Here is a 26,559-nt window from a genome sequence, read left to right on the forward strand (position 1 = left end):
GTGATGGTTATTAAATGTTCTAAGATACTTTGACTAATTTGTTTAATTTATGTGCTTGAACTTTTTGATGGAAAAAATGTCAGTTGTCAAATATGCCATATTTTTCTACCTCAAGAAGTTCAAGTACAAAAGTGAAACCCAAGTTACATAAGATTACTAAAGTGGTGCAGCATTCAAAGGTAGCAGAAAACACTTAAAGAAAAAATATGTAGAAATATATGGAAAATAATCCGCTCAGAATGAGAACAAATTAGCATTATGCTGTGAAAAATTCCAGTAATCCAAGGGAAGCAAACGACAAAGGTGCATTGAGAGAGCCTCGCTGCTTGTCCTAAAACAATCACTCCCAAGGATATAATAGCGCAGCTATCCTAGCTGCTGAGACTGACTGGATTATGAGGGAAGAAAATAAAATTGTGAAACAGCATTGGGAAAATAGAATTACCACATAGATTACACAACCCTGACACTCTTTATTTTTGTTACAAGCCACAGACTTCTCACTAGTGCTGCAGGAGTATGAGGGGGAAATTCTGCATAATGCCAGTTGGAAGAAGTTATGGTTGGCAATGGCAGTTTAGATGCTATGTATGGCATTGGAGAGGCCAGTCCAAATCCACTGTGGTCAAGATTTTGGAATACTGTCTTCAGTCCTTTTTACAGTGTCTTTCTGCGTTTGCTTCTTCCAGTACATTTTGTTCCCTCATCTCCTAAACAAGATGAACATGCATTAATTAGCAAGAACTAGTGTTTCACCCTACTGATTTTTCATCTGTGTGCTTCTAATTTATCAGCCTGTTATCCTCATTCCTTCTTCTTTCAGCTTCTATTTAATCTCACCCCTTCTCTGACTGTTGCAGCCTTCTACAGATAGCATTGTTGCCTCTCTAAGGGGAAGAAAAGGTTTGTGATCGTACCAGCCTGTCCAATTATTCCTTAAGTCATTTTTTTTGCTTTCTCTGGTCTTTGGAGCCCAGTTTTCCTCTTTGATGGTTTTTAAATATTTAAGTAGTTTCTTGCCATATCCATTCCCCAAATCCTCTAAGGTATCGTTTTCCCTATCCAATTCAAAGAACTGTCCCCATGTCTTCCTTGCATATCTCATCTCTAGTCTGTGTCTTATTCCTTTTAAAGATCTTTTTAAATAGTATCTTTTCTTACTATCTTCACTTCTAAGCATTTTTGCTTCCTCTCAGTTATCTACTGCCTTTGTTGCTGAAATCTTTATTTCTGACATCTAATCAGCTCTCCTTTTTCACCCTCCAATCTATAGAAAACATAATTGATCAAGTCATAAACCATTTCTGCCTTTCTTGTAATATTGAATTAAGCTTTATAGAAATAAGTCTTTTCATTAGCTTCCTGTCACTTACTGCATCAACTACTGCCCTCTGCCTAGTCTTAAAGAGCCTTTGAAATTTACCATGTTCGGTATATCTCTAGGATGTGTATTCTGCAGTATCAGTCCTCTATCGACTTTTTGAACCTAGGTAGCTCTGCAGGGCCATCTAGTGTCAGTGGTTCATATGCAGCATTAAACTCCAGAGCCTGTAAATTGTTAATGTTGGAAATGATTATTTCTAAAATAAAATGCTGGTAGGATATGACTAAAATTGCTGCTTTACTTCTTAGTTTTTTACTTCAGCAAGCCATGAAGTTAGAAAAAATGTGGCCAGTGATCACCTCTACCCACCACTAGCACTAGTAAATAGGGTCCTAGTGCTGACTATAACTGATGACTAATATATTTGAGAACCATTTTTACACATTGAAAATAATAAATGTATTTTCTGTTATATTATTTCTTACTGTATCCGAATATGAGAGCAATATCCAAAAGTATGAATTATTGAGAACTCTAGCATGCACAGTTGGGAGTAGGGAATACTTTAACATGTTAAATCTAGGCTGGTTACAAACCCTGAATGTTACTAAAACAATTATTCAAAGGGGATGTATTTTAAACAGGAAACAATAAAGTAGTCTGCAGTGAGTTCATGGGTATTAGTGTTTTTTTCCTTTAAGCTGTAGTATACACCAGTCTACAAGCTCTTCACAGATTTGGGTTCCCTAGTGCTACTTCATTTATGGTGTAACAGCTGATGTATGAAAACGTATGGGCACATTGTGGATATCATTCATTTCTTTAATTCATGTTTAAAATCTTGGCTCTTGCAAATGAGTCCATGAGTTCAGAAAGAAAATATCTGGCTTTCAGTCTTAGTTAAAATATGTAAAGAACTAAGCTGCGTGTTAAAATGAGGGAGCTTGTAGGTTGATACTGCTGCCTTTTTCTCCTGGTTAATGTATTTAGTTATGGTGTGAACTGGTAGCAATCACGTAAGTTTACATAGCACTTCCCATAATACCCTGTTTTCAGTTGCTTTATAATTTTCTTAAATTCAATGGAGTGCATTTTCACAGGTCTTCCTCAGGTTGAATAGATTTGTTAATTTCAGCTTAAATGATTTTGCAGTTATCATGGGAAGAATATTTGCCTTGAAAGAAACAAAAACTGTTGAGTTGCTCTAGAGTGGGGTGGGCAGCATACAAACTGTGGCCCGCCAAGCCTTTTAATTTGGCCTACCTGCCACTGTAACATGGAGTAGCACTGCTCAAAGTGACTGGCTGCTCCCCCATGGTTCTTCTGCTGTGGGGCAGGGGAGGGAGAGGGGAAGGAGATGGGGAGGCTGCCCTGTCCCTAGCAAAATCTCTCAGCTCCTTTTGGCTGGAAGCTGGCTGAGAGATTTTGCTGGGAGTAGGGCCAGTGCAGTGCAATGTACCATTCAGGCAGCTTCTGGCAGGTAGGGAAGCCTGCCTGAGTGTTTTGCTGGTCAGGGGTTGCTTAGGTAAGCATCTCCTGGCCAGTGCCTTCCTCTGGCACCCAACTCCCTTCCAGACCCTGAACCCCCCCTCCTATATACCTCGCCCAGGCCAGAGTCCTCTCCTGTACCCATACCTCCTCCTGCTCACTGCACCCCAATTCCCTGTCCCAGATCTCAATTCCCTCCTTCAACCAAATTTTCTCTCAGAACCCACACCCTCTCCTGCACCCACGTCCTCTACTTGAGCTTCCTTTTGCCACTAATCTCTGTTCCACACCCTGCACCTCCTCCACGGAAAAATGCAACCCTTGATTACTTTCCAAATCTTAGTGTCCCCCACCCCCACTTTTCTCTCCCCCCTTAAAAATTATTGCCCACCTCTGCCTTGGATGGTATGTTGCCACTACCCAAATGCAAATAAACCCCTTTGAAAACCCATGAAGGTACACTTGAGAATTTCTTCATTTGGGGAACACCAAACTCTTTAACCCTCTCTCAGGACAGAACTGAGAGGCAAGGGTGGAGGGGAGAACCAAGGTAATTTCTTTATAGCTGACCTTTCAGTTTTAGGAATGTGCACACAGAATTTCCTGCCTTTTAGGACACGGAAATCAGTTCATAGTTTTAAAAAGGTGATTTTTATTAACAAAGACAATGTTCTTGGTAGAGCATAATTGGTTGCTAGGTGTTATAGAGCAACTGAAAAAAGGCAATGTAATGAGGCAGAGTGGCTTCCAGGAAGGGGAAGTGTCCCTCTGTGAGTCTTTTTGCACAGAACCTGGCCCCAATCAGTCACCCGACTAGAAGCCAGGAATCGTGGCTACTGATATGAGGCCAGCCCTGGAGCTCGGTCATGCCCCAGATGCCTGCCCTGTTTTCCCAAGCTGGGAGGCTGCAGAGGACTTGTGAGAAGCTGAGGACTGGCCTGGACAAAGGAGACCCCAGACAGACTTTGATTGGGAGGAACTACCAACTTTGCTAGATGATTCAACCCCCCAGCCCAGAGGACCTGCTGGAGACTCAGGTATGCGCAGAGGGGGGAGAATGGAAGTAGCTCAGGGATAGCTGACAGTAGTCTGGCAGATCCAGAGCTGGTGTCAGCATGTTGTAGTGCAGATCTCCACTGACCCAGCAGCAGGCTGTTGGGGCCCTGTGGTAGGATGCAGTGGAGTGGGTGGGCCTGCATCCCCCCGCTACCCAACCCCTGGATGGCATTCTCCCCCCCCCCCCCCCCGCTACTCCAGGCCAACTGCCTGCACTTGCTGGATCTCTGCCAGGATAAGGAGACCCAATTGTTGTCGGCCCCGCTTTGAACTGTTACCTGTGTTTGCTGTCCTCACCCTGAACCACGGTCTAGACCCCTAAATGTATTGACTGTTTGTTACCCTGCTCTGTATCAGGGCTTGGGCCACTCTATTAACTACTTGTTCTTCTTCGAGTAGTGTCCTCGTGGGTGCTCCACTGTAGGTGAAGGGTTGCCCTGAGCCGCAGATCGGAGCTTTGTATAGCAGTTTCCCCTGTTGAGCCACGCATGCCCACGAGGCGTCTCGAGCCCTTCCCGCCTCCTGAGGAACGCGGCTCAAACCCCCTCCCTTTCAGTTCCTCTTTAACCGCCCTCGTCAGTGGACGGAGCAGCCAGGAGCTCCCTGTCAGACTATCTGACTACTTTCCCCTTAGTTTAGGCATAGTTACCTTCTCCTGTTTTATCCACGTTAGTCTCTCCTTGTTCTCTAAAAAAAAAAAAAAAAAAAAAAACAACTAGAAATAGTAAAAATAGACTTAATTAAAATCCCCCCTCAAGCGGCTTGAACTCACCTCAGACCGGGACTCCGGTGAGCTGGCGTTCTTCCGCCTGTCAAAACGAGACACACAAAGACGTTTTAAAAAAAAAAAGAAGCAAAACCACACAAACATATACTACTATAACAATATAGAAGTTAAATATAATAATTTCAAGAAAGAGAGAGCCTGCCATGTCCGGCTCCTCAGGTTTTAAAAAGTGTGGTCAATGCCGGGACCCAATGCCGGCTTCAGATGGTCACTTGGACTGCATACGGTGTTTGGGGGAGACCCACTCTCCCCACAACTGTACCCACTGCAATTCCCTAATGATGAGAGCCAGAAAAGACTGTGAGCTCCGCCTCAGGATGATTTTATTTGAAAAAGCTCTGCAGCCTGCGGGGGAACAATCTACACCGCGGCAAGAGCCTCCGCCGCCTTCCAAGAATACCCAGAGAGCGAGAGCCTCTCTATCCCGCTCCCTTCCAGCCTCTTCCTCTCCCAAACGTAGAGGAGAGGCACACCAGGCTGTGAAGTCCCCTGCCACTAAGGCTTCGGGGCGATCCTCGCACTCCGCACCGGCATCGGGGCACGCAACAGCTGAGCGGCACCGGGAGCGCTCTAAACAGCCGGCACGGCATGAAAAGCCGGCGCCGTTTGAAACTCCAGTGCCACTTGAAAGCGCGGCACCGCTTCCAGCCCCGGCGCCGCTTCAACCCTCTGCGGCGCCGAAAGCTGCAGCACGGCTTAAAGCTGCGGTGCCTATTAAAGTCACAGCACCGCACTAAAAGGATGGCCAGCCTCTAAAGTCACTGGTATCAGCTGATGCTCCGCTGGTCCTGCCACAGCCAGACAATCAGCCAAATGAGGCTTCTGGAGATCAGCCCCAGCAAGAGACTGATTCACACAGCAGGCATCAATATCCCTGCCTGCCCTCTACTTCTTACTCTCCTGGGAGGTCAAGGCAATCCCCTCCCAGGTCGATATCACCGTTGTCTCTTCAGGACACCCCTTTTCCTGATGATGACCACCGCACGGTCTATTCTTCGCGACACCCATCACCTGGGAAGGCTCGCTCCCACCATTATAGGGCTCCGCCACAACATAGCCCGTGGCACCCATACTGGCTTCACCCACCTCCACCTTATCCACCACTGGGTGGATAAGGTGGAGGTGGGTGAAGCCAGTATGGGGACTGTGGGAACACTGGGAGCCATATGGACACCGCTCTCCACCTCGCTCCACCGCATCCCGGAGAAGCTTGCCTCGGCCACAACCCCTACCTCCAGCAAGTCTTTCAGAGGACGAGGTGGAACGAATCTCAGACAATGACTCAGATACTCAGTCAGTTAACGTAACACACTCTGATGCCCTTGATGCGCAAACAGAGGATGCCGTAGTACCATCAGACACTGGAACAATTGATGATCTAAAACCGTTCCAGAACTATTCACGAGAATAGCGACAAGCCAGAATGTCTCCCTGCAAGAAGTGCAGAAGAAACAATACCAATTGCTAAAGAACCTACACCCGACACTACATGGCAAGATTGCCCTACCCATAGATGAGGCAATCATGGAGAGCTCAGAGGACCCGTGGAAAAGGCCTGCATCCATCCAACCAGCTAACAGGAAAATTAACAAAGTACTCGGTCCCCTCAAAAGACGACGACTTTCTCTTCACTCACCCACAACCTAACTCAGCACAATGACGAGCGAAGCTTCCACAATATAGGACGGGCAATGCAGACAAGGACCACAAAAAGTTGGACTTCTTTGGCAAGAAAGTATACTCCTCTTCCACTCTATAACTCGGAATATCAAATTACTGTGCTCTCTTAGCAAATCACGACTTTGACAACTACTCAAAACTGGGAGAACTAATGGCACACCTCCCCGACTCCAAAAGACCCATTTTAAAATCAATAGTTCATGAGGGCCATATAATCGCCCGCACCGCTCTCCAAAACGGCAATGGATGTAGCTGACACTGCAGCCCGAGTTACAGCTACAGTGGTGATGATGCGTAGAGCTTCTTGGCTCCAGTCATCTGGAGTTCCCCACGAACTCCAGCCCAAAGTGGAAGACTTGCCATTTGACAAACAAAAGCTATTTGCAGCGACTACGGACGAAATGCTCCACAACAGCAAAAATTCTAAGTCCACATTTCGCACGTTAGGTATGTGCACGCCACCCTATAAATGCAGGCGATATACCCCATATAATTCATATAATTGATACCGGTATGGACAATACAATCTACCACAGAGGCCTTATTAAGACACCAGACCAAGACAGCGAGGTCCCAGAAGGCGACCCAACCAAGCCCGCCCGCTGACTACCCAACCATCTAAGCAGCAAATTTGAACATTTGGTCGAGGGCCTGCAAGACCTTCCTCTCGATCTAGCACCACCTCAACATGGCCATCTATTCAACCACTGTTTGCGCACCTTCCTTCCACAGTGGGAATCCATAACATCGGACCCCTGGGTCCTAGAGATAATTCGAGTGGGCTATACCATCCCTTTTATTTCTATCCCCCCTACCCTTTCCCCTACCCCGTCCCTTTTCAGGGACCACTCTCACAAAACCCTTCTAAAACAAGAAATCAATCGGGTCCTCGTCATTGGAGCTATAGAAAGGGTACCCTGAGAGTTCCGCGGGAGAGGGTTTTACTCAAACTATTTCTCAACCGAGAAAAGAACAGGGGGTTGGAGACCTAAATTGGATCTCCGCAAACTGAACAAATTTCTCAAGAAACAGCGTTTTGAGATGGTCACTCTCTCCGTAATCATTCCTGCGCTAGATTGAGGGGACTGGTTCGCAGCCCTCGACCTCCAAGATGCCTATTTTCCATATAACCTTCCACCCCTCGCACAGACGCTACCTACGCTTTGCGCTTGGTCCAGACCACTTCCAATACAACGTTCTTCCCTTCGGCCTCTCATCAGCTCCGAGAGTATTTTCAAAGGTACTAGCGGTTGTACCTGCGTACCTCAGACAGCAGAACGTTATCCTATTCCCCTACCTGGACGACTGCCTTCTAAAGGGATCCTCATACGCCGAAACCACCTCTGATTCACGTGACTGCGACCCTCCTCAATCGTCTAGGCCTCCTGATAAACAAAGACAAATCAACGCTACACCTGGTCCAAGATATAGAGTTCATTGGCGCACGACTGGACTCCGTTACAGCCCGAGCATACCTACCTCGGCAACGTTTCGCAACGATACAGAAAATTATAACCGGGATGCTCACAATGCCTACTACCACAGTACTTACATGCCTCCGACTAATGGGACACATGGCTTCCACCACCTACGTAGTCCACCATGCTCGCCTACATTTTCGATGCTTCCAGCTCTGGATGGCGACCGTTTACACCCCATCGCGACATCCTCGAAGCAAGAGAATTACTATCCCACCAAATGTGCTTGCATCCCTACGATGGTGGACCGTGCCAAACAATCTTCTAGCGGGGGTCCCATTCCAGCAAACCGAACCCACTATCCAAATTACCACGGATGCTTCCCTCCTCGGCTGGGGTGCACATATGGACAGCTGTGAAGTTCAGGGAAGGTGGTCCCCAAACGAGACACTCCTGCACATCAACCTTCTTGAATTACGAGCAGTAAGGAACGCTTGCGCACACTCTGCTTCCGACATCGCCAATCATACAGTTCGCATACTAATGGACAATATTTGCATGATGTTCTACATAAACAGGCAGGGCGGAGCCCGCTCCCGATCCCTATGCACGGAAGCTATTCACCTCTGGAACTTGTGCATCCGCAACCAGGTCACCCTCATAGCATCCTATCTGCCAGGGGTGAACAATACCAGAGCGGACTCCCTCAGTCGAAACTTCACCTTAGACCACGAATGGGAACTACATACGGAGGCTGCAAACTCAGTTTTCCATCAGTGGGGACGGCCATCTATATACCTCTTCGCTTCAGCCCAGAATACCAAATGTCCCCAATTCTGCTCACGTGTGGGACTTGGCAACCATTCTCTGGGGGATGCCTTTCTAATAAAATGGGCAGCCCCCCTACATTATGCCTTTCCCCCCATACCTCATCCCAAGAGTCCTACGCAAAATCCTGAGACACAAAGCCCTAGTCATCCTGATTGCCCCGTCATGGTCTCACCAAACCTGGTACCCATACCTTTACAAGCTAGCGGTCCAGCCTCCCCAGCGTCTACCATACCGGATAGACCTATTATCTCAGGACAATGGCAGGATACTATATCCCCAACTCCATACCCTGCATCTTCAGGCATGGCTTCTTTCTGGTTTTCAGAGATAAAGACCGCTGTTCACAGAAAGTAAAAGGCATCCTCCTCCATAGCAGGAGGCAATCCACGCAAAAAACCTACCAGCAGAAATGGGTACGTTTTTCTCACTGGTGTCAACGAGCCAAAGTGGAACCCTGTGTTTCTCCACTGAATACCATCCTAGATTACATTATGGACCTTAAAACATCGGGACTGTCAATTTCCTCTCTGAGTACATCTTTCTGCAATAGCAGCATTTCATACCTCGGTGGACAGCTTCTCCATTTTTAACCATCCTATCACAAAGAGGTTCCTCAAGGGACTCCAAAATGTGTATCCACCATATAAAGCTCCACCCCCTTTGTGGGACTTAAATCTTGTTTTGGACTACCTAACCAGACCTCCCTTTGAACCATTGGAAACAATACCACTTCGCTTCCTTTTTATGAAAGTCTGCTTCCTCTTAGCCATAACCTCTGTCAGAAGGGTGAGTGAACTTGCAGCACTAATGTCGGAACCCCCTTACACAGTTTTCACAAAGGATAGGGTCATACTTAGACCCCACCCGATGTTCCTGCGTAAGGTCTGTACAGAATTCCACATCAACAAACCAATCGTATTACCTACCTTCTTCCCGAAACCACACTCTTCACAGAGAGATGTCACCCTGCATACTCTGGACATCCAGAGGGCTCTGGCCTTCTTCCTAGAAAGAACAAAACTATTTCGTAAATCTGAAAGACTTTTTATTTCCATCGCTGAACGATCAAAAGGGACAGCAATATCATCGCAACGAATCTCAAAATGGATCTTGACAAGTATAATCAAGTGCCACTCTCTAGGCAATAGACCGCTACAGCGCCCACCACGAGCGCATTCCACCTGAGCCACTGCTGCCTCTACAGCCTTTCTCGGCAGCGTCCCCTTAAGAGACATTTACCGGACAGCAACATGGTCTTCAGACCATACTTTTGCTAAACACTACGCTATCCTTCCACAACTCAAGAGTGATTCATCAGTTGCCACAGCAGTACTCTCTACCACTGCTAAACTATGACTGCGGCTCCCTCCAGCCTTACATTGAATACTGCTTTGTAGTCACCTACAGTGGAGCACTCATGGGGACACTACTTGAAGAAAAGGGAGTTACTCACCTCGTGCAGTAACGAGTGTTCTTCGAGATGTGTGTCTCCGTGGGTGCTCCACGACCCTCCCTACCTCTCCTCTGCTCGGAGTCGAAATTCTCGGGCGGAGACGAGGAACTGAAAGGGAGGGGGTTGAGCCGCGCTTCTCAGGAGGCGGGAAGGGCTCGAGACTCCTCCTGGGCATGCGTGGTTCAACATGGGAAACTGCTATACAAAGCTCCGATCTGCGGCTCAGGGCAACCCTTCACCTACAGTGGAGCACCCGTGGGGACACACATCTCCGAGAACACCCATTACTGCACAAGGTTAGTAACTCCCTTTTTGTGTGCCACTGGAGCCCTATAGAGCCTGGACTCTTGGCCTATGTGTCAGCCTTAGCCCAGGATTAGAGTTACCAGCTCTGAAACGGGTAGTTGAGTTCTGGTCTGACCACAAGCCCAAGAGTAAGGACTATGGAGACTCAGTAGACCGAGGGCGAGTGGCTGCCTGCTGACCCGGGGCAGGCACGATAGCCCCTCCATGAGCCCTGATGGACTACAGGCCAATTAAAAACACAGAGAATTACTTTTCTGGTTTTCTGTTTGAAAGTTACAATGTACAGGGGCATACATGGATTCAGAAAAGAGCCAACATTCTCTGTTTTTCTTACATTTCTGTTCGAAGGTTTACATCTTTCCTAGAATTCCATGTCTTGTCCTGGCCAATGTTCCATGTAAGATTTTCTACCCCTAAGTGGAGTGAGTTTTTTCTTATGCACCGGTATTGAGTTCATGTGCACTTGTTTGGATGTGTGCCACTGTGGCATCCAAGTTATTAATAAATATCTTCCATACCTCTCCCTTTTCCTTTCTGCTGCCATGTCTCCTATTCTCCCCTTGCTCTATCTGCTACCCTGGTGCTTGCTGCTGCCCCCCCACCCCTCACTCTCCTCTGTTGTCCTGGTTCATGCCCTTCTTACTCCCCTCAGCCCTTTGGGGGCTTACCCTCCTTCCCATCCTTCTTGACCCCTGCATCCGCCCTTCCCATTCCCCCTATGCCCACTCCTTTTCGAGCACCACTGTGATCTGTAGATACCCCTTCCCATCCTCTCTTCTAACACCTCCTTATACCCACCTGCCCTGCCTTTGTCCTCTGGTGCTTGTCCCTCCCCTCCACGTGTCTGCCCTTCTGCTTCACCCCCACAATTCCCCTGGAACCTGCACCTTCCCTTACCGCTGCACCATCCTGGAGCTTCCCCCTATCCTCATTGGCACTGCTGTCCTTGCCCTCTTTCTCCCCTGCTCACCCTCTGCCCAAGTTCTAATGCCCCTTTGTGCCCTCACACATTTCCATTCCCTGTCTTCAGAGCCAGTCTTAGGGGTGGGTGAGCTGGACGGTTGCATTTGGCCGCCATTTTCAAGAAGTTGCTTGAATCCTCCCCCCAGGTTTTTCCTGGTTACTCCACGGCTTTTTTTTTTTTTTTTTTTGCCTTGACAAATTTTTTTCCGGTATTTTCTTTGAAACCATCTGGCAACCCTGTGGGTGAGCTGGGCGTTTGCCTGGGATCACTAATTGGTTAGGGCTGGCCCTACTTGCCTTCATCATGCCCACCTCTCCTTTCAATCCCTCTTCTCCTGCCACCTACTCCTTCCCTCTCCTCTTCCTCCTTCTTGCCTTCATTGTCCCTCCCTTTTCCTCTTCCAGCATCACCCTGTCCCTTCCCTTCTCTTCTCACCCCTACTGATACCTTCCCTCCCTTCCCCTTCTCCTTCCCTTTTCCTCATTGTCTCCTCTTAGCCCCCTGGCATTTCTCTCTTCTCCACCCTGCTCCTTTGTGCTTGCCCCTTTCTTCTCCTATCCTGGCCCCTTTATCCCCATCAGCACATACCCCTCCACACCTTCCCCCTAGGTTCTTCTCCTGCCCCTTTTCTCACTTTCTGCCTTTGATGTTGAAAGCTGTTTGCGGGGCTGGAGCTGGCACTGTGATGCTATTTTTGGTGTTGTGGTCACAGCTGCAGCTGGAGCTGCTTCTGGGGTGGAGCAGAGGCCGCCTGAGTCCCATGTTCTGGGACTGGAGCAGAGGCCGCCTGAGATGCTGTTTTTAGTACTGCGATCACAGGTGGCTCCAGCTTGAGTGAAGCGGCAGTTGCATAAGGCCCATTCCAGCTGGCATAGTCTCACCAAAACAGCTTCACCTCATGCGCCCCAGCTCCAGGAGGAGCAAAAGGGCAGCCACCCACTGCCAGGAACTCACCAGGCCACTGGCTATTGCTGCTGCTGCTGCTGCCACCGCTATTCACCACCTGTTCCAGCAGGAAGGTGAGCGGTGAATGCTGTTGCACTGCACTGAAAAGGATGTGGGTAGACCTATAATTTTTAGTGTGCGGTCGCGCACCTTAGAGGAAACACTGGCTTAACTCTGATCATACGGAAGACTGCAGCAGGAGGGTCCTGCTTCAGCTAAAAAAAATCTTGCAATCTCTTTCCATTGGCTCTCCTGGCTCCCTACCAATACTTCCTGTTAACTGTCTAGTTCCCACTTTTCAGAGTTTAGCCTTTACAGGCAGTTTAGTTAATGGAGTGGCTGGGATATTCAGAAAAGAGCAGTACCCTTCCCATTCATCACAGTGGCTGTTTTAAGTTGCTGTTTTCAGATAATTTTAGAGTTTATTTGTGTTCAGTTTGTTCCCTCATTTTTTAAAAGTGCAGGTACTTCTCTGTATTCCATAGAGGGATGTGCACATCTGCCATGTGCTTGAGATTGGAGATTTCTAGCAAGTAGTGTCTTTTGTCTGAACATTATTAGTTGCTTTCCTTATGTTCGAAGGGTTGGTATAATGGTCAGTATGAACTGGCATCTGTCCAGTTCCTCCTTAGTTCTACATACTGAGTTGGAATCCTCAGTGTCCACAGAGCTCTCTGATTATTTCTCCATTGTCAAACCTGTAAATATTTAGTAAACAATTCATAGCATTTTAATACTTGAGCATGGTTAGAATTGTTAGTCTTGATATAACTTATTTTCTTCCCATTTTGGAGAGCCTCTCCCTGTAGATTAAGATTATGTCCTGAGAAACAGGGTTTAAGAACTGAATTGGCTATCCTTTGCTCCATCTCCATGAATGATGAGCACTAATGCTACTTTTGTTGTCTGGGAGAGGCACATAACTCAGTAAAACTCGCCATTTGCCATTTGTTTGACCCATGAACCGATAAAGGCATAAACACTCCAGCTGAGAAAACACCTGATTGAGAACATCTGAATCTGATATGGGCCAGGGAGGCCTCTCTTGCATATTGACCACAAAAGATGAGCAGCATCTTTTCACATATATGGTCAAGAATGGAAGCTTGGAAATCATTTTCAAGGGCTTCTCGTGAGACTGAAGTACTCAGAAGCATGATGACAGCTCTCGTTCCAGATTTATTGCCAATGGAAGGGATATTTCCCTAACTCAGTCCAAGAGTTCTTGCATATAGGTCCTAAGGACTGTCAATATTTAGTAGACTTCTTTTTGAATCACTGGCCACATGTTCTATGTCATCTCTTTACATTAACGACGAGGAGTCCTGTGGCACCTTATAGACTAACTGAAGTGTAGGAGCATAAGCTTTCGTGGGCAAAGACCCACTTCGTCGGATGCATGTAGTGGAAATTTCCAGAGGCAGGAATAAATATGCAGGCCAGGATCAGGCTGGAGATGACCAGGTGGATCCAATCAAGGAGGATGAGGCCCACTTCTAGCAGCTGATCTGGAGGTGTGAATTCCAAGAGAACAGAAGCTGCTTTTGTAGTTAGCAAGCCATTCACAGTCTTTGTTTAATCCAGAGTTGATTGTGTCAAACTTAAAGATGAACTGTAGCTCAGCAGTTTCTCTTTGAAGTCTGGTCCTGAAGTTTTTTTGCTGCAGGATGGCTACTTTTAGATCTGCAATTGTGTGTCCAGGAAGATTGAAGTGTTCCCCTACAGGTTTTTGTATGTTGCCATTCCTAATATCAGATTTGTGTCCATTGATTCTTTTACGTAGGGACTGTCCTGTTTGGCCGATGTATATAGCAGTGGGGCATTGTTGGCACATGATGGCGTATATTACATTTACTGGAAATTTCCACTACATGCATCTGACGAAGTGGGTCTTTGCCCACGAAAGCTTATGCTCCTACACTTCAGTTAGTCTATAAGGTGCCACAGGACTCCTCGTCGCTTTTGCAGATTCAGACTAACACGGCTACCCCTCTGATTCTTTACATTAAGGTTGCCTTTTTAGTTGCTCTCATAAAAGGGTGATTGAACTAAGAACACTCTGGGCAGGTCTATCACACACTAATTTCATTTGTTTTCACCCAAAAGAAATGGAGGTTACTTTGTGTAACAGAAGGTTCTTCAAGACACGTTGTCCAGATATGAATTCTACTGCCCGACCTCCTTCCCCTCTGTTTTGAATTCTTCTGAGATTCATGGTGTTAAGAGGAAAATAGTGGTATTGTCTCTCTTCCCTTCCCCTCCGTCCCCGATTACCCTTAGCTTGGGGCATGGGGAGAGCAAGTGTGCAGGTGAAGAAGAATGGACACTACTTGCTAGAAATCACTGGTTCCTGATCCATGTGTTTTACCATGTCCGAAAAACGCATAGGGACTCAGAGTCTTGAAGATTCTTTGGTTACAGATGCATAACATCCATTTTTAAATCTTAATCTGTTACTCATGGCATGCTTTCATAATATGGTTCCAGGCAAAATCATTGTCAGTAAAACAATGTTTAATGTAGGAACCATCTACTTGTTAAATTGCATAATATATTAGCTATTTTGGAGCATTATCTTTTTACCATTATCTGAGCTCCAAATACCTTATATTTTGACCTTCCCATAAATGTCATGTAAACGTACTGTGATAAGAATTAAGATAATGAAGATCTGAGGCTAGAAAGCATAGATAGGTAACTCCATTTCTTTAATTATGAAGAACAGTTAAAATATTAGATGAAGTTTGTTTTTAAGCTATTCATTGTTTTTATGTTAACATATCCATTTTTTTACCTGCTATGAGATGCTTGTTCTCTGAGATGAAATAATGAATATTACAGAACAAATTTAACCAACTTTTTGTACACTTATTGAAGATGCCCATTTAAATCTTTTTTTCCCCCAGGAAGTAGGCAATAAATGTTCCACTTGCCAAGTCCACAGTAGCTAAAATGCACTAATAATTCAGAAGGACTTTTTATATCACATTATTGATAGCATCAACAATAACCTCTTGATATTTGGCAAATACACAGAATAAAGAATGTAGTATGGATGGGAAAGTGCACTAAATTGTTACTGTCTTCATTATTTAATTCCTTGAGAAATTTATCTGATTATTTTCCTCCTGGGTAATTATTCTGATCTGCTATCCAAACCACATAATCAAACATGTTTCTAATTTCTGTTAAAGTACATACTATATGGTTAGAAAGGTTATCAAGTTAATGCTTAGCAATCAGGTAAATGCAAAAACCACTCCTAAAGATGTATACCAATTTAAGTTGTCAAAATTTCTTACATCCATTTCCTCTAGTACCAAAACATATCTGGTATCATTAAATTAGTCACTTGTAGCAAAGATTTAACTTGAAAGTATCAAGGTATTGTTCCTCTAAGTGGAGTTGAATCTAAAACAAGTTTTAGTGTATGAATTCCAACAGCTCTGACTTTGAGGCCAATGGTATTTCTAAATGCCTTTGGTTTGGGGTTCTTAGTTACACTCCAGTGTTAAATAATTTACATGGTTGCTTGTGCCCTTACTAGATTTGTAAATCATTAGTGAAAACTAGCTATCTTTTTAAAGATGTTGTTGCTGATAACTATACGTGTCCAAAGATGAGAGAATACTCTGAGGGACTAATGAAAATATTAGAACTTTTTATTTTACTTATTCGCCAAAACCTTTAAAAACTATTTTATTTGATAATTGAGCTGGTTTATCAAGAATATTAAAGTGTCATTTCATCCACTGCGAACTTCAGAGAAGAAAACTGTAATTTGGACTTACCTTCGCTATTCTCTTAATGAAAGGAAGTCTGCTAAGTGAGAAAAAACTAGGGAACTGCACCCAGCGGCAGAGATAGGGCAGGGCAAGTGGGGCGGCTGCCCTGGGCCCCACGCTTCAATAGGCCCTGCACACGTGCCTTGCGCACACTACTTTTGATCGGCTGTTGCCGAGGCGCATGAGTGAAATTGTGTTGCCCCGGGCCCTGCGGCGCTGCCCTGGGCCCTGCAAAATTATCATCCGTCCCTGGCTGCTACACTCACCTGTCCTGCCCTTCCCCGGTCACTTTTGCTTTGCTGAGAGAGCCTGTTGATGCTAATGATGTGATGTCTTGTCATTCTGTTGTCTGGCAGGAAAAACTTTTTCATGTATGTAGAGACTTAGGTGGGCTTTATATGCTGTGCTTTTGGGCCTGAACATGATTGCCACTTGTTAGGATTTAGGTAAAACAGTGCTTAATTTGTAATCAAATAGGTGCAGGGGAGCAAGCAACTATATGCTGGAGCTCAAGGAGTTTTTTATATTCATAATTGAGGAAGCAAGTCCAGAAGTGGTGGGACTGTGAACTGCCAAGCCTACAGTTTCAGAGGGGTAGATATGTTAGTCTGTAACTAAAAAAACAAAAGCAGTCCTGTGGCAGCTTAGAGACTAACACATTTATTAGCTTTCATTGGTAAAATCTACTTCATCAGATGTGTTGGAGTGGAAATTACATAATCCAGGGTATATATAACAGTCAAGGAAGCCTACAGGTGCTGGAGTTCACCTGTTACAAGCCCTGGCACAAATTAAGCATCAGATAAAACTTAAGACTGAACATGATTCAGGACACTAGGAGTGAGAAAACAAACACAAACTCATACCATGAACAAATACATGTGATTATAGAGACTTAAGCCAAGAGATCACCATTACACATGTTAAGGCAAACAATATGCAATCTGGAGTATCAGTCAGATCTGATGCCGTTGGGTCTGACGGTGGGTCTTTAGGGGCAACACTTTTGTTGGTTCCATGGGTGGTGTTTAAAACAGTATGCCCCTGATCTTTGAGACATTTGAGTTCCACTTAATTTAAAACACAATTAAATTTAGTGATTTATGTTTATGCCTTCTGATTTTTAGGTGGGTATTACATCAAAAAACTGCTTCTTTATCTTAATTTAATGTCACTTGTTTGTGTCCTTGGAAGCTTGAGATCTGTTGAAGTAGTAGAAGGGCAGAAGTTAAAAGTAGAAGTTAAAAATAACATGAAGCCTTTTATGTTGTCCTGATCTGGCAATAAAAATCTTCAGTGTGTCTATTATGATATAAAGTACTTTTGGAACCACCTTCCTGAAAGTTTCCAGTTTATAGTGTTTTAAATGTAAGAGTGGCATATTTATGGTTCTGGGCACCTTTCTGTGTATTAAAAACATGCAAGAAGAAGACTGTGTTCTTATATTCACTTTTCTATAGCTAAAAATGGAAAAATAAAACTACAGTACAGATTGTAGTCTTAAATTTGACATTTTGTGATGGATAGGAGGAGTGCTGGCCAGAATCCAGTGACTAAGGAGGTAAACTCAGGTAGCTAGCAAGGGTGTTGACAGGGATCCAGAAGAACCAATAGGAATATTGTGCTGAAATTTGAATTGCATAAGGTACCTTGCCTGCTCTCTTTGTGTGGGGAAGTTAAGCCAGGAGATGAGAGATACAGAATGATTTAAACCCAGGCAGAACTACCATGTCTCCAAAGAATTCAGGGCATGGAAGTGGATTGAACCACGAAAGATTGAGAGTTTAAAAAAAAAAGTAGTAGTAAAAAGTGTATCTAGCTGCAGTCAGGGTATTTTTCTTTATTTTTGTGGTTTGACTTGAACTGCTCTGTGTGGATCCATGTCTCTCCCCGCTCCCCATTCACTCAAATCTGAAGAGTTGTTCCCAGAGATTTTCTGTTTTTTAATTTGTTTTACTTAATTGCTCTGTAACACCTAGCAATCAAGTCTGCTTTATCAAGTATATCTTTTGTTTTGGTAAGAAAAATCACCTTTTCAAGGTCGCGATTGATTCGAGTGTGAGTGAGAGTCTCTCTCTCTCTTCCTAGACTGAGCCTGTTAGCTACCAGAGACTGCAGTTGTTTTTCTCTTTCCTTGTTTTTCAAGCTCTCTTGTGATAAGAGGCTGGGATACCCCTGGGGAGGATTCAAGTGTCCCCTCTTTTTTTTAGGGTAAATCCCTTGATGATGGCAGCTACTCTCCAAAGTTAATAAATCTATGACTTTGGGGAGTTTTTTGTAAGTAGAGTCTACAGGCAGAGTCTCTTAAGGTTTCTTGTGGGCCCCCACCTTCAGCACTCGGAGTGCCAGAGTGGGGATCAGCCCTGACACTCATATTTTCTGCAGCTCAGAAATGGAGGTGAATATTGCAAAGGGCTCTTAAGGTCAACAGCTTAAAACTATTTCAAATTAAGTAATAGATGGAGATTGCCTATCTCTTAGAACTGGAAGGGACCTTGAAAGGTCATCAAGTCCAGTCCCCTGCCTTTACAGCAGGACCAAGTACCATCCCTGACAAATTTTTGCCCCAATCCCTAAATGGCCTCTACAAGGATTGAACTCACAATCCTGGGTTTAGCAGGCCAATGCTTAAACCACTGAGCTATCCCTCCCCCCATGTGGACTGAATTTTGAAGCTCAGGCCCCCTGTCAACAGTTCTTTCATTCAAACTGACACATCTTCAGGTTTTACTTGCAACTTTTATGACAGTATATAATGGGGACGGGAAAAGCTTTTTCAGAAGTCCTACACCATAAAGTTCTTTGTTGATCGAAACTAACACATGCTCAGTGGGAAAACATGTAATAAACATCAAATTTTAATACTAGCTTCAAAATGAATATACTTAACAGTCTGCTGATGGAGACTTTGCATACACTAGGTGGTGAAGGCAAAGAAACTTTACCCAATTCCCTCCTCAGAATATTTAAGGGGCGAAGAGTTTAGTGGAATTAGTCTATTTGGCGTTAGGCGGTTAAATCAATTGCAATCTAGGTGTCTTTACTTAATTGCATGATATTCTAAGTAAACCATGGTGACCTTATGAAGACAGAGCCCGGAAATAGAATGCCTTGGAGTCACTTTATTGATAGTTGAATATATTTTTGTGCAGCTCTATGAAGCCACAGTTAGGGACAGAACAGAAATATTTTCTTTTAAGGAAGTTTCCCATTTTTTTCTAAAGGCGACGGTTCATGCTGGTTCTTCAGTTGAACTGTAGAGGTGCTTTGCTTTCTCATAAAAAGGCCAAAATTCAGTTGGTCTTCTCAAAGTAAACCAAATGCCAGATGAAGACATGTCCAGCTGTCCTATTGCCACTGTCCTATTGCCACTTTTGGCATAAACCAGCTGTCCTATTGCCACTTTTGAATCCTGAGTGCTCTGAACAGCAGACATAAATACCACTAATAAGCCAGGACACTCTGGATGCAGGTGAAAACAAGCGGAGGATTTATTACACCAGCTGATGGAGTGACATGCAGGGGTTACCCTGGTGACCACTGGTTAATTAACACTATACAATAGGTTATATAGTCAGCAGGTGGACGGAGGAAAAATGATTTGATAGGTCTAGCAGCAAGACGAAATGAGCACATAAGCCAATAGAACTACTAAAGATTACATAATATCTCCGCCCATTGCAAAGTAACAACTTATTAATTAATACATATAGGTGGTTATTGTTTAAATGCCAAAACATGTCAGCAAAACAGTAATAACATTTAGTCTGCATTGATGATGATGATGTTTCTTATAGCAGGCAGGTATGGCCTTGAGTTGGTGCAGCACTGGTTTCTCAGGCTCATTATCTAGGAGTGAAGCAAGAAGCAAGACAGTTAAGCAAATTTATGAATGTTATCTTAAGCAAAATGTGTTAGGTTACTAACTGGAGTCCAGTTCGAGTGTCTTAGAATGTGGTTGCTATGGTGCCCAGGGTCGTTCCACTGTCTGCAGCTCTTATCCTGACTGTGGTGTTCCCAGGCCTTAATCCTAGAATGGAGTTATGCTGTTTAGAGGCTTACTAGCACATTTAGGGCTGCCTCAGTTTACCCTACACACATAAATACCACTTCAGCACTAGTACCCATTTAGTATCATCTAGTCTGTGTCCACGCTCCCTTCTAGACTCTAAAGGTGGATGCAAGCAGCAGAACCATGTCATCAATTCATCACCCATTTGACCTTTGGCTCTAACACAGTTTGTAACAGTAGCAACATGAAACAAACGTGTGTAAAGTGGGAAGCTTGATTGTTGAACAGATGCTGAATATTTGACAAGCTGCACATAACCTGGAATTGGTCAACAGCTGAAAACCACTGTTTTTGTTCTCTAACATACTATCTTTGAGTGATCAAAGTTAGAAACCTTGATTGCTTTTGCTATAACTTGAGACTATGTCCATAACAAGACTATATAACTAGAGGACTGGTATTTTCTAATCTTGCTTTCTATAATATGCAGGATTTTATGTAGCAATAGAACATATTTTGATAGTGTAATTGCCAATAGAACATTTCAGTATTGTAAAATTCTAACTTTTCAAAATTAAGATATGTATTGCAGAACTACAGATGTATGCATAATATAGCAAGACTGTGTCAGATGTTTTGTATTGACAAACTCAGTCTTAAAGTAAAATTTCAGTCTGGTGTATTTTTTTTAACTCTCAACACAAATGATTGTTAATGTATTATGCAGTGAAATTGTCTTTGCTCCTCCAAAGCAGTTTTCCTGGTCATAGTATTTTGAATATATTTTCAACTGACTCATTTTTTCATCTAGGTTCAGACAGGCAGCCGAGTTAGTCTGTAACTAGAAAAACTTAAAAAAAAAAAAGATTAGTCTTGCAGCACCTTAAAGACTAACTAAATATGTAACTGCTCATTTTTGTTCATTTAATTACAGAATTCTAAAATAAAAATTGATGTTTTAAAATAAGGCCGGGGGGGGGGGGGGGGAGGGAGAAGAAGAGGAGATTTTTTTTTTGAGTCACCATTCTGTGACGTTGGTGGTGTTCTTGTAAAGCTGTTTGGATTATTGTGTATCTGAGTTGCCATATTTACTGATTAATAATTTTGCCATCTTCTGTCAATCAATGGGATTGCTTTTGAGATGACTCAACATTAGGAATTGCCTAAGGATTTTTTTGGCTTACTAGTCTTCAGAACTGGTAACCAACCTCTTGGTGCTATTTAAATAGAAAAGGAATGATGGAAAGCTACCAGGTATAGATAGGAAATCTAGATGGTATGCTTTGAAACTTAGCAGTCAGTTCCCTCCATTAAACTGAATTGGGTTTAAACAAAGATTTATAATTACTTCCCAGGTTTATTTTCTGTATACTTTTTGCTAAGTTTTCTGTTCTAAAACAGAAATGAAATAACTGGACAGTATGTAAAATCATAAACTAACACATTTTGGGCACTATTTCTACAGATACACATTGTGTATGCCTGTAGGATTAAGAAAAAGGTTGACCTTTTTTTTAAATGATTGCTTCTCTTCAGTCATCTCATCAGTATCTGAAGATAGTGTTTAGTATCTTGAGTATCTAGATAATTGTTTTTTAATGTTTAGTACTGTAAGTCCTTTCCTGCTGCCATACCTCAAGTTTTCCTCAAGAGGAGTTTACAGTGCTCAGATAAACCATTTAAAGTAGAAATTGAAAGAAATAACTCGCGTGCTGGTGTTAGTGTGAATGTGGTATATGCCATTTTAATTTATTGACTGATACACTTGTTTAATTTTGAAACTGAAATCTAATAAACAACATTTTTTTAATTTGGCAAGTGGTATAGCCAATATTATGCTGAAACTTAATTAGGGTAGCCCTCTTTATTGAATCCAGGGGAGCTTTAGCTTAGTGATTTTTAACACTACTGTATTTACTTTATAGGTCATCTTTTACGTTGGACAGAACGGGTTGAACCCCATTTTCAGCATTATCTGTTGTTGGGCATAGTTTTAGTTAGCTGGATGTCCACTTATCAAGGGTGTGACTGTTTCCCACAGTCCTATAAAGTTTGTTTACAATCACCAGTCCTGGCTCTCAGTGTTCTGTGCTGTTATTTAGCTCTAATTTACCACTAAATATCTTCTAAGAGCCCAGTAAGTAGTGGAAGTGTAGGTAATGCTACTAGGCAATATTGATCTCCTGTGGTTGAGCACATTCTCTGGTTTGGCACCAAGTCCCAAGGGTGCTGGACTAGAGCGATTCAACCTGTATTTTTCAGATCCGTGCACTTAGTTGTTAACTTATTAAAAGTTTATTAATGTACTCAGAACAACAGAAGTATACACTGAAAAGTTTATCCTTAAATGTAGATACAAGAAAAGTTCTAGGGTAAAAATCCAATACAGTCTTCTAAGCAAATAACATAGATCAGTATCCAAGCTAAAGTAAATTTTTCTTGTTACATAGCCATTAATTTTTAATTCTTTTTGAATCACTAAAACATGACACTCCAACTAATTCTTGTCTAAAAGCACTGTTGAGAAGGTGGTCTGTGTATATGTATGGGTTTTTTTTTTATATTTTGGTATGAAATGGAGTAATTTTAAATATTGAGAGGAATTACTTATGTTACTAGTTAAGTGTCTCATTCATATACCATTAGTTACTTAAAATCTGAAATATGGTTACTTGAAGTTTTGCTGTAAAGATTGTAGGCTCAATGGATAATTTTATTACTCATATTAAAGAAGGCAGAAAGAGAGAATATGTGAAAGCTTCTCTCACCACTTTTTCTTAATATTGTAAACTTTGTAGGAGATGAGAACTTTTCACAAGACTGGTTGGAATGTCCAAGAGCACTTCAGGATTCTGTGACATGAATAAATTAACGTGTATATTTTACTCTCTCCATAGTTGGGTCAACAATTTTGGACATGAAGGTCTTGGACTTCTGTTGGATGTACTGGAAAGGCTTCTGGACAAGAAACAGTAAGAACCCAAAACTTTGGGGTGGGAGATGGGCACCGATATTAAGGTTTTGAACTTAGTTAGTGCTATTTTTTTTTTAAAGGCAAGAAAGTATTGACAAGAAGAATCAACATAAGCTTATTCAATGCCTCAAAGCATTTATGAATAATAAGGTAAGAAATGTTTTTCTTTTTAGTTTTAGGTGCTTTGATCATATCTGGCTTTTTGATAAAGAGCTAAGTGCAATAATGAAGTTTAATGGGAATGGATATAGTGGTGATATTTCCACTTCTTTTCTTTTCCGTGGGGCTGTTGCATGAGAGTGCCCCAGTGGCCCAAGTGTCTTTGTGTGTGTCTTTTTTTTCTCTCTCAGGGTTCAGGTTAGTGAGGTGTTTTTTTGTTTTGTTTGTTTTTGTGGAGCTAGACTAGTAAGAGTGGATGGGTGTTTTTTTTTTTTTTATTTCTCGTAGTTGTGTAGCTTCCAAATAATTCTTCTTTGTATCAGTGGCCCTAACCAAAATTTTTCCAACCACTGCTTTAGTTTGTTAAGAAATGGGTGAGGGAAAGGAAGAATTATGGTAGAGTTGTTTAGAGGGAGTTAAAATTAATGATAGTTTTGTTTCTGAGGTACCATAATGCACAGACTTTGTTTTCTTTTTAGATATTGTGAAGGCTACCCAGAGACTTGGGTGGGTGCTTTGTTGTTGTTGTGGAATAGTAGAAATCAGAATGTATTCATGGGATCATCTGTTTATTTTATTTATTAACTAATATTTTAAAGATGGTTACTCAATTTTAATATGTTAAAAAACCCCAAACAAGCCAAATTTGGGAATGACAATGAACAATATAATCCTTTTTTTCCTGTAAGGATCCTTTTTTCCTGTAAGTACGTGCACACATAGCAGAATTTTTTTTCCCCTAGCAGTATCCATAAGGGAGTGGTTCTGGTGACCTGTGGCATGGTACTGCCATGGTATGGTATAAGGCAGGGGTGTCCAAACATTTTAAAAAAAAAAGGGCCAGATTTGATGAAGTGAACATGCGTGAGGGCCGACCATTTTGCCTGACATTCTTTGAACCATTAAAATTAAATGCAAATTAACTATTTTATGCAAAGTTTATTGCAAACGGCATACTTTTCATTTCGTCACATGGATGACAAATCTAAACAGGTGTTAAATCACTCTGCCTTTCATATCTGAAGGCCAGATGAAAAAAAAATCCAGGAAGCTGAAATATGTCAGGAACATTGTAAAGTACATTACATATTACTGGTAATAAAGGTTGTCTGTCAACTTTTAAGTTCAAAAAATATGAACAGGAACATAACACCAAGTATACATGTTGTGTCCAAATATATTTATAACTGATTTAGACCAACTGACATTAACTGAGATTTTACAATGTATTCATCTCAATACATATGGATTTGTTGGGGGCCATAAAAGATAGATATTGCCAAATTACCTGTGGGGCCGTATTAAACCGGAACACGGGCCGCAATTGGCCCGTGGGCCGGACTTTGGACATGCCTGGTATAAGGGGACTATACACGCTCCCCCATCCTCATTTTCGTCTTGACACCAATTACATTGCACTGGAACTACTGACTTCAACCCATTGCTAGCTTTCCTCTGTTGATCAGCTCTTATGGATAGGTCTTCACTAGTTTAATTTTGTGTTTGTAGCATTATACCAGATGGGACCTTAGACTAGGGATGTGGCATACTCCAGTCCCCAGTTTTCAAACCTTGTCGTACAGGTGTCCTATTCCTGTGAGTGACCTGCACAATAGTAGCCTGCAGTGTCTCAGCGAGGAGTACTTCTCATGGAGTCGGTATTATGTCTGGTAGGAGAACAGGCATCTGCCTTAACCTTGAGCACACTGTGCCTTTGTTGCAGAGTGCCCCCTCAGTGCCATCTTGCAGTCATCACTGCTGACACTTGCCAACTTCAGTGAATAAGGTGAAAGCTTTTGTCAAGGGTTACTCCTCTCTGTCCTGAAAGGCGATGGAGAAGCAGGGAGGGGAGCCAAGACCTGCGTTAGGTGGTTCATCATCTCCATCAAGAAGTCAGGCTTCGATTCAGATGGAGTGGCCTAGCTTCTGCCTGACTTGATTTGTCAGTACTGGGCAATGACGATCATTGCTGCCACCTAGATGCACCATGGACATGAGGAGCCTGTTGGTCACGCAGGAGAGACTGACTGTTCCAGTACTGATGCCTATAGCACCCCAGCCTGCGTTGGGCTCCTTGAGGGCGTCCCCGCTATGGCACCACTTGTCTCCTAGGGGCTAGCAGGCCAGCACTCCCTCATGCAAAGCTATCAAGTCTTAGACTCTGAGAGGGAGGCATTATGAATACCTTTCCAATCTTCTGAAATAAGATGAAGATAGGGTCTGGGACAGTGCTTCCTGGTACAGTAGTGCAGACTTGGAGGCAGGTACTCCCCCTTCCTCTCAGCATGGGAACCGTGAGGAGTAGTTGATGTCACCAAGATTGGCACCATTTCCAGATCACTCTATGGAACACTGATTGTTATCTTGCTAGCACCGATCTCAGTCACGGTGCTCCTCGTGGTCTTGGCATTCCTTGGACTGCCTGTCTCATTCAAGCTCTTGGTCCTGTCCCTGATCCCAACACTGAGATCACCAGTTGGCTACTGCAGATTCACCTTGCCTGAACGGAGCTCAGAGTCCTGTGAGCGAGATTATTAGTAGTTGGAGAGGCACCAGTGGACCAATATCATGTACTATTCTGGAACAATCAGTTATGAGCTCCCCTGGTCCAGGTCACCAAGCATGCAGCACAGAGGAAGCTTCCCCACTGCCTGGGCAAGTGCAGAATGCCCTAGCCCTTAGCACCACAACTGACAGTATGGCTGCAAGGATGATGGCTGGCACCCTTCATGTCACTTGGAGCCTGCTTCCTTTCCAATTTGTCCAGGAAGGTGATGTGTTTGGTTGTGGTGACATCAGCAATGTGTGCTTTGGAAATTCAGGTTCTAACCTTGGATCCCCTGTAGACAGTTTTGTCAAGGACAAGGTCTGTCTAGCACCTGGCACTCCTGCTGAAGATGGTTACTTTGTTCTGCATGATGAGCCAGCCTATCATCTTACCTGCATTCTGCCCGAAACCTCAGTCAGAGGAAGAGAGGTGGCAGCACATGGTGGATGTTCAGAGGGCCTTGGTATTTGACCTGGAATGTAGGCTTTTTGTTACTACAGCTGACAGGATGTAGGGCCTGCCAGTGTCCACACAGCATTGGCCAACTGGATTACCTTGTGTTCGGACCAGTTATGAATTGGTAATGTTTCTCCCCCCGCACACACATTTACAACTCAAAACACCCTCCCATAGCAAGTTAGACTGGGTTTGGCTGTGCTGTGCTGCAGTCAACTCTTTGGGTACTGTGGGTAGTCACCTAATGTGGGATGGACATGAGTAATCTCTGGAAGAAGAAAAGACAGTTACCTTTTTTCATACCTGATGTTCTTCAAGATGTGTTTCTTATGTCCATTCTACAACTTGCCCATCCCCATTCTTAGAGTAGTTC

At 43.5% G+C, this 26,559-nt stretch overlaps 1 protein-coding gene across 5 annotated transcripts in view; it reads left to right on the plus strand.

Annotated features, from left to right (window-relative positions):
- DIAPH2 (diaphanous related formin 2) overlaps positions 1–26,559 on the plus strand; it is a 778,453-nt gene that overhangs the window by 137,452 nt on the left and 614,442 nt on the right. For all 5 annotated transcript variants that reach the window (XM_075896761.2, XM_075896762.2, XM_089781656.1 and 2 more), the window contains exons 7-8: positions 22,947–23,021; positions 23,104–23,173. In XM_075896761.2, coding sequence (XP_075752876.2) covers positions 22,947–23,021; positions 23,104–23,173 — 145 coding nt within the window. The remainder of the gene's footprint in view (positions 1–22,946; positions 23,022–23,103; positions 23,174–26,559) is intronic.

The sequence above is a fragment of the Pelodiscus sinensis genome, chromosome 13, assembly GCF_052426305.1.
Source record: "Pelodiscus sinensis isolate ZL-2025 chromosome 13, ASM5242630v1, whole genome shotgun sequence".
Classification (NCBI taxonomy): Eukaryota; Metazoa; Chordata; order Testudines; family Trionychidae; genus Pelodiscus; species Pelodiscus sinensis.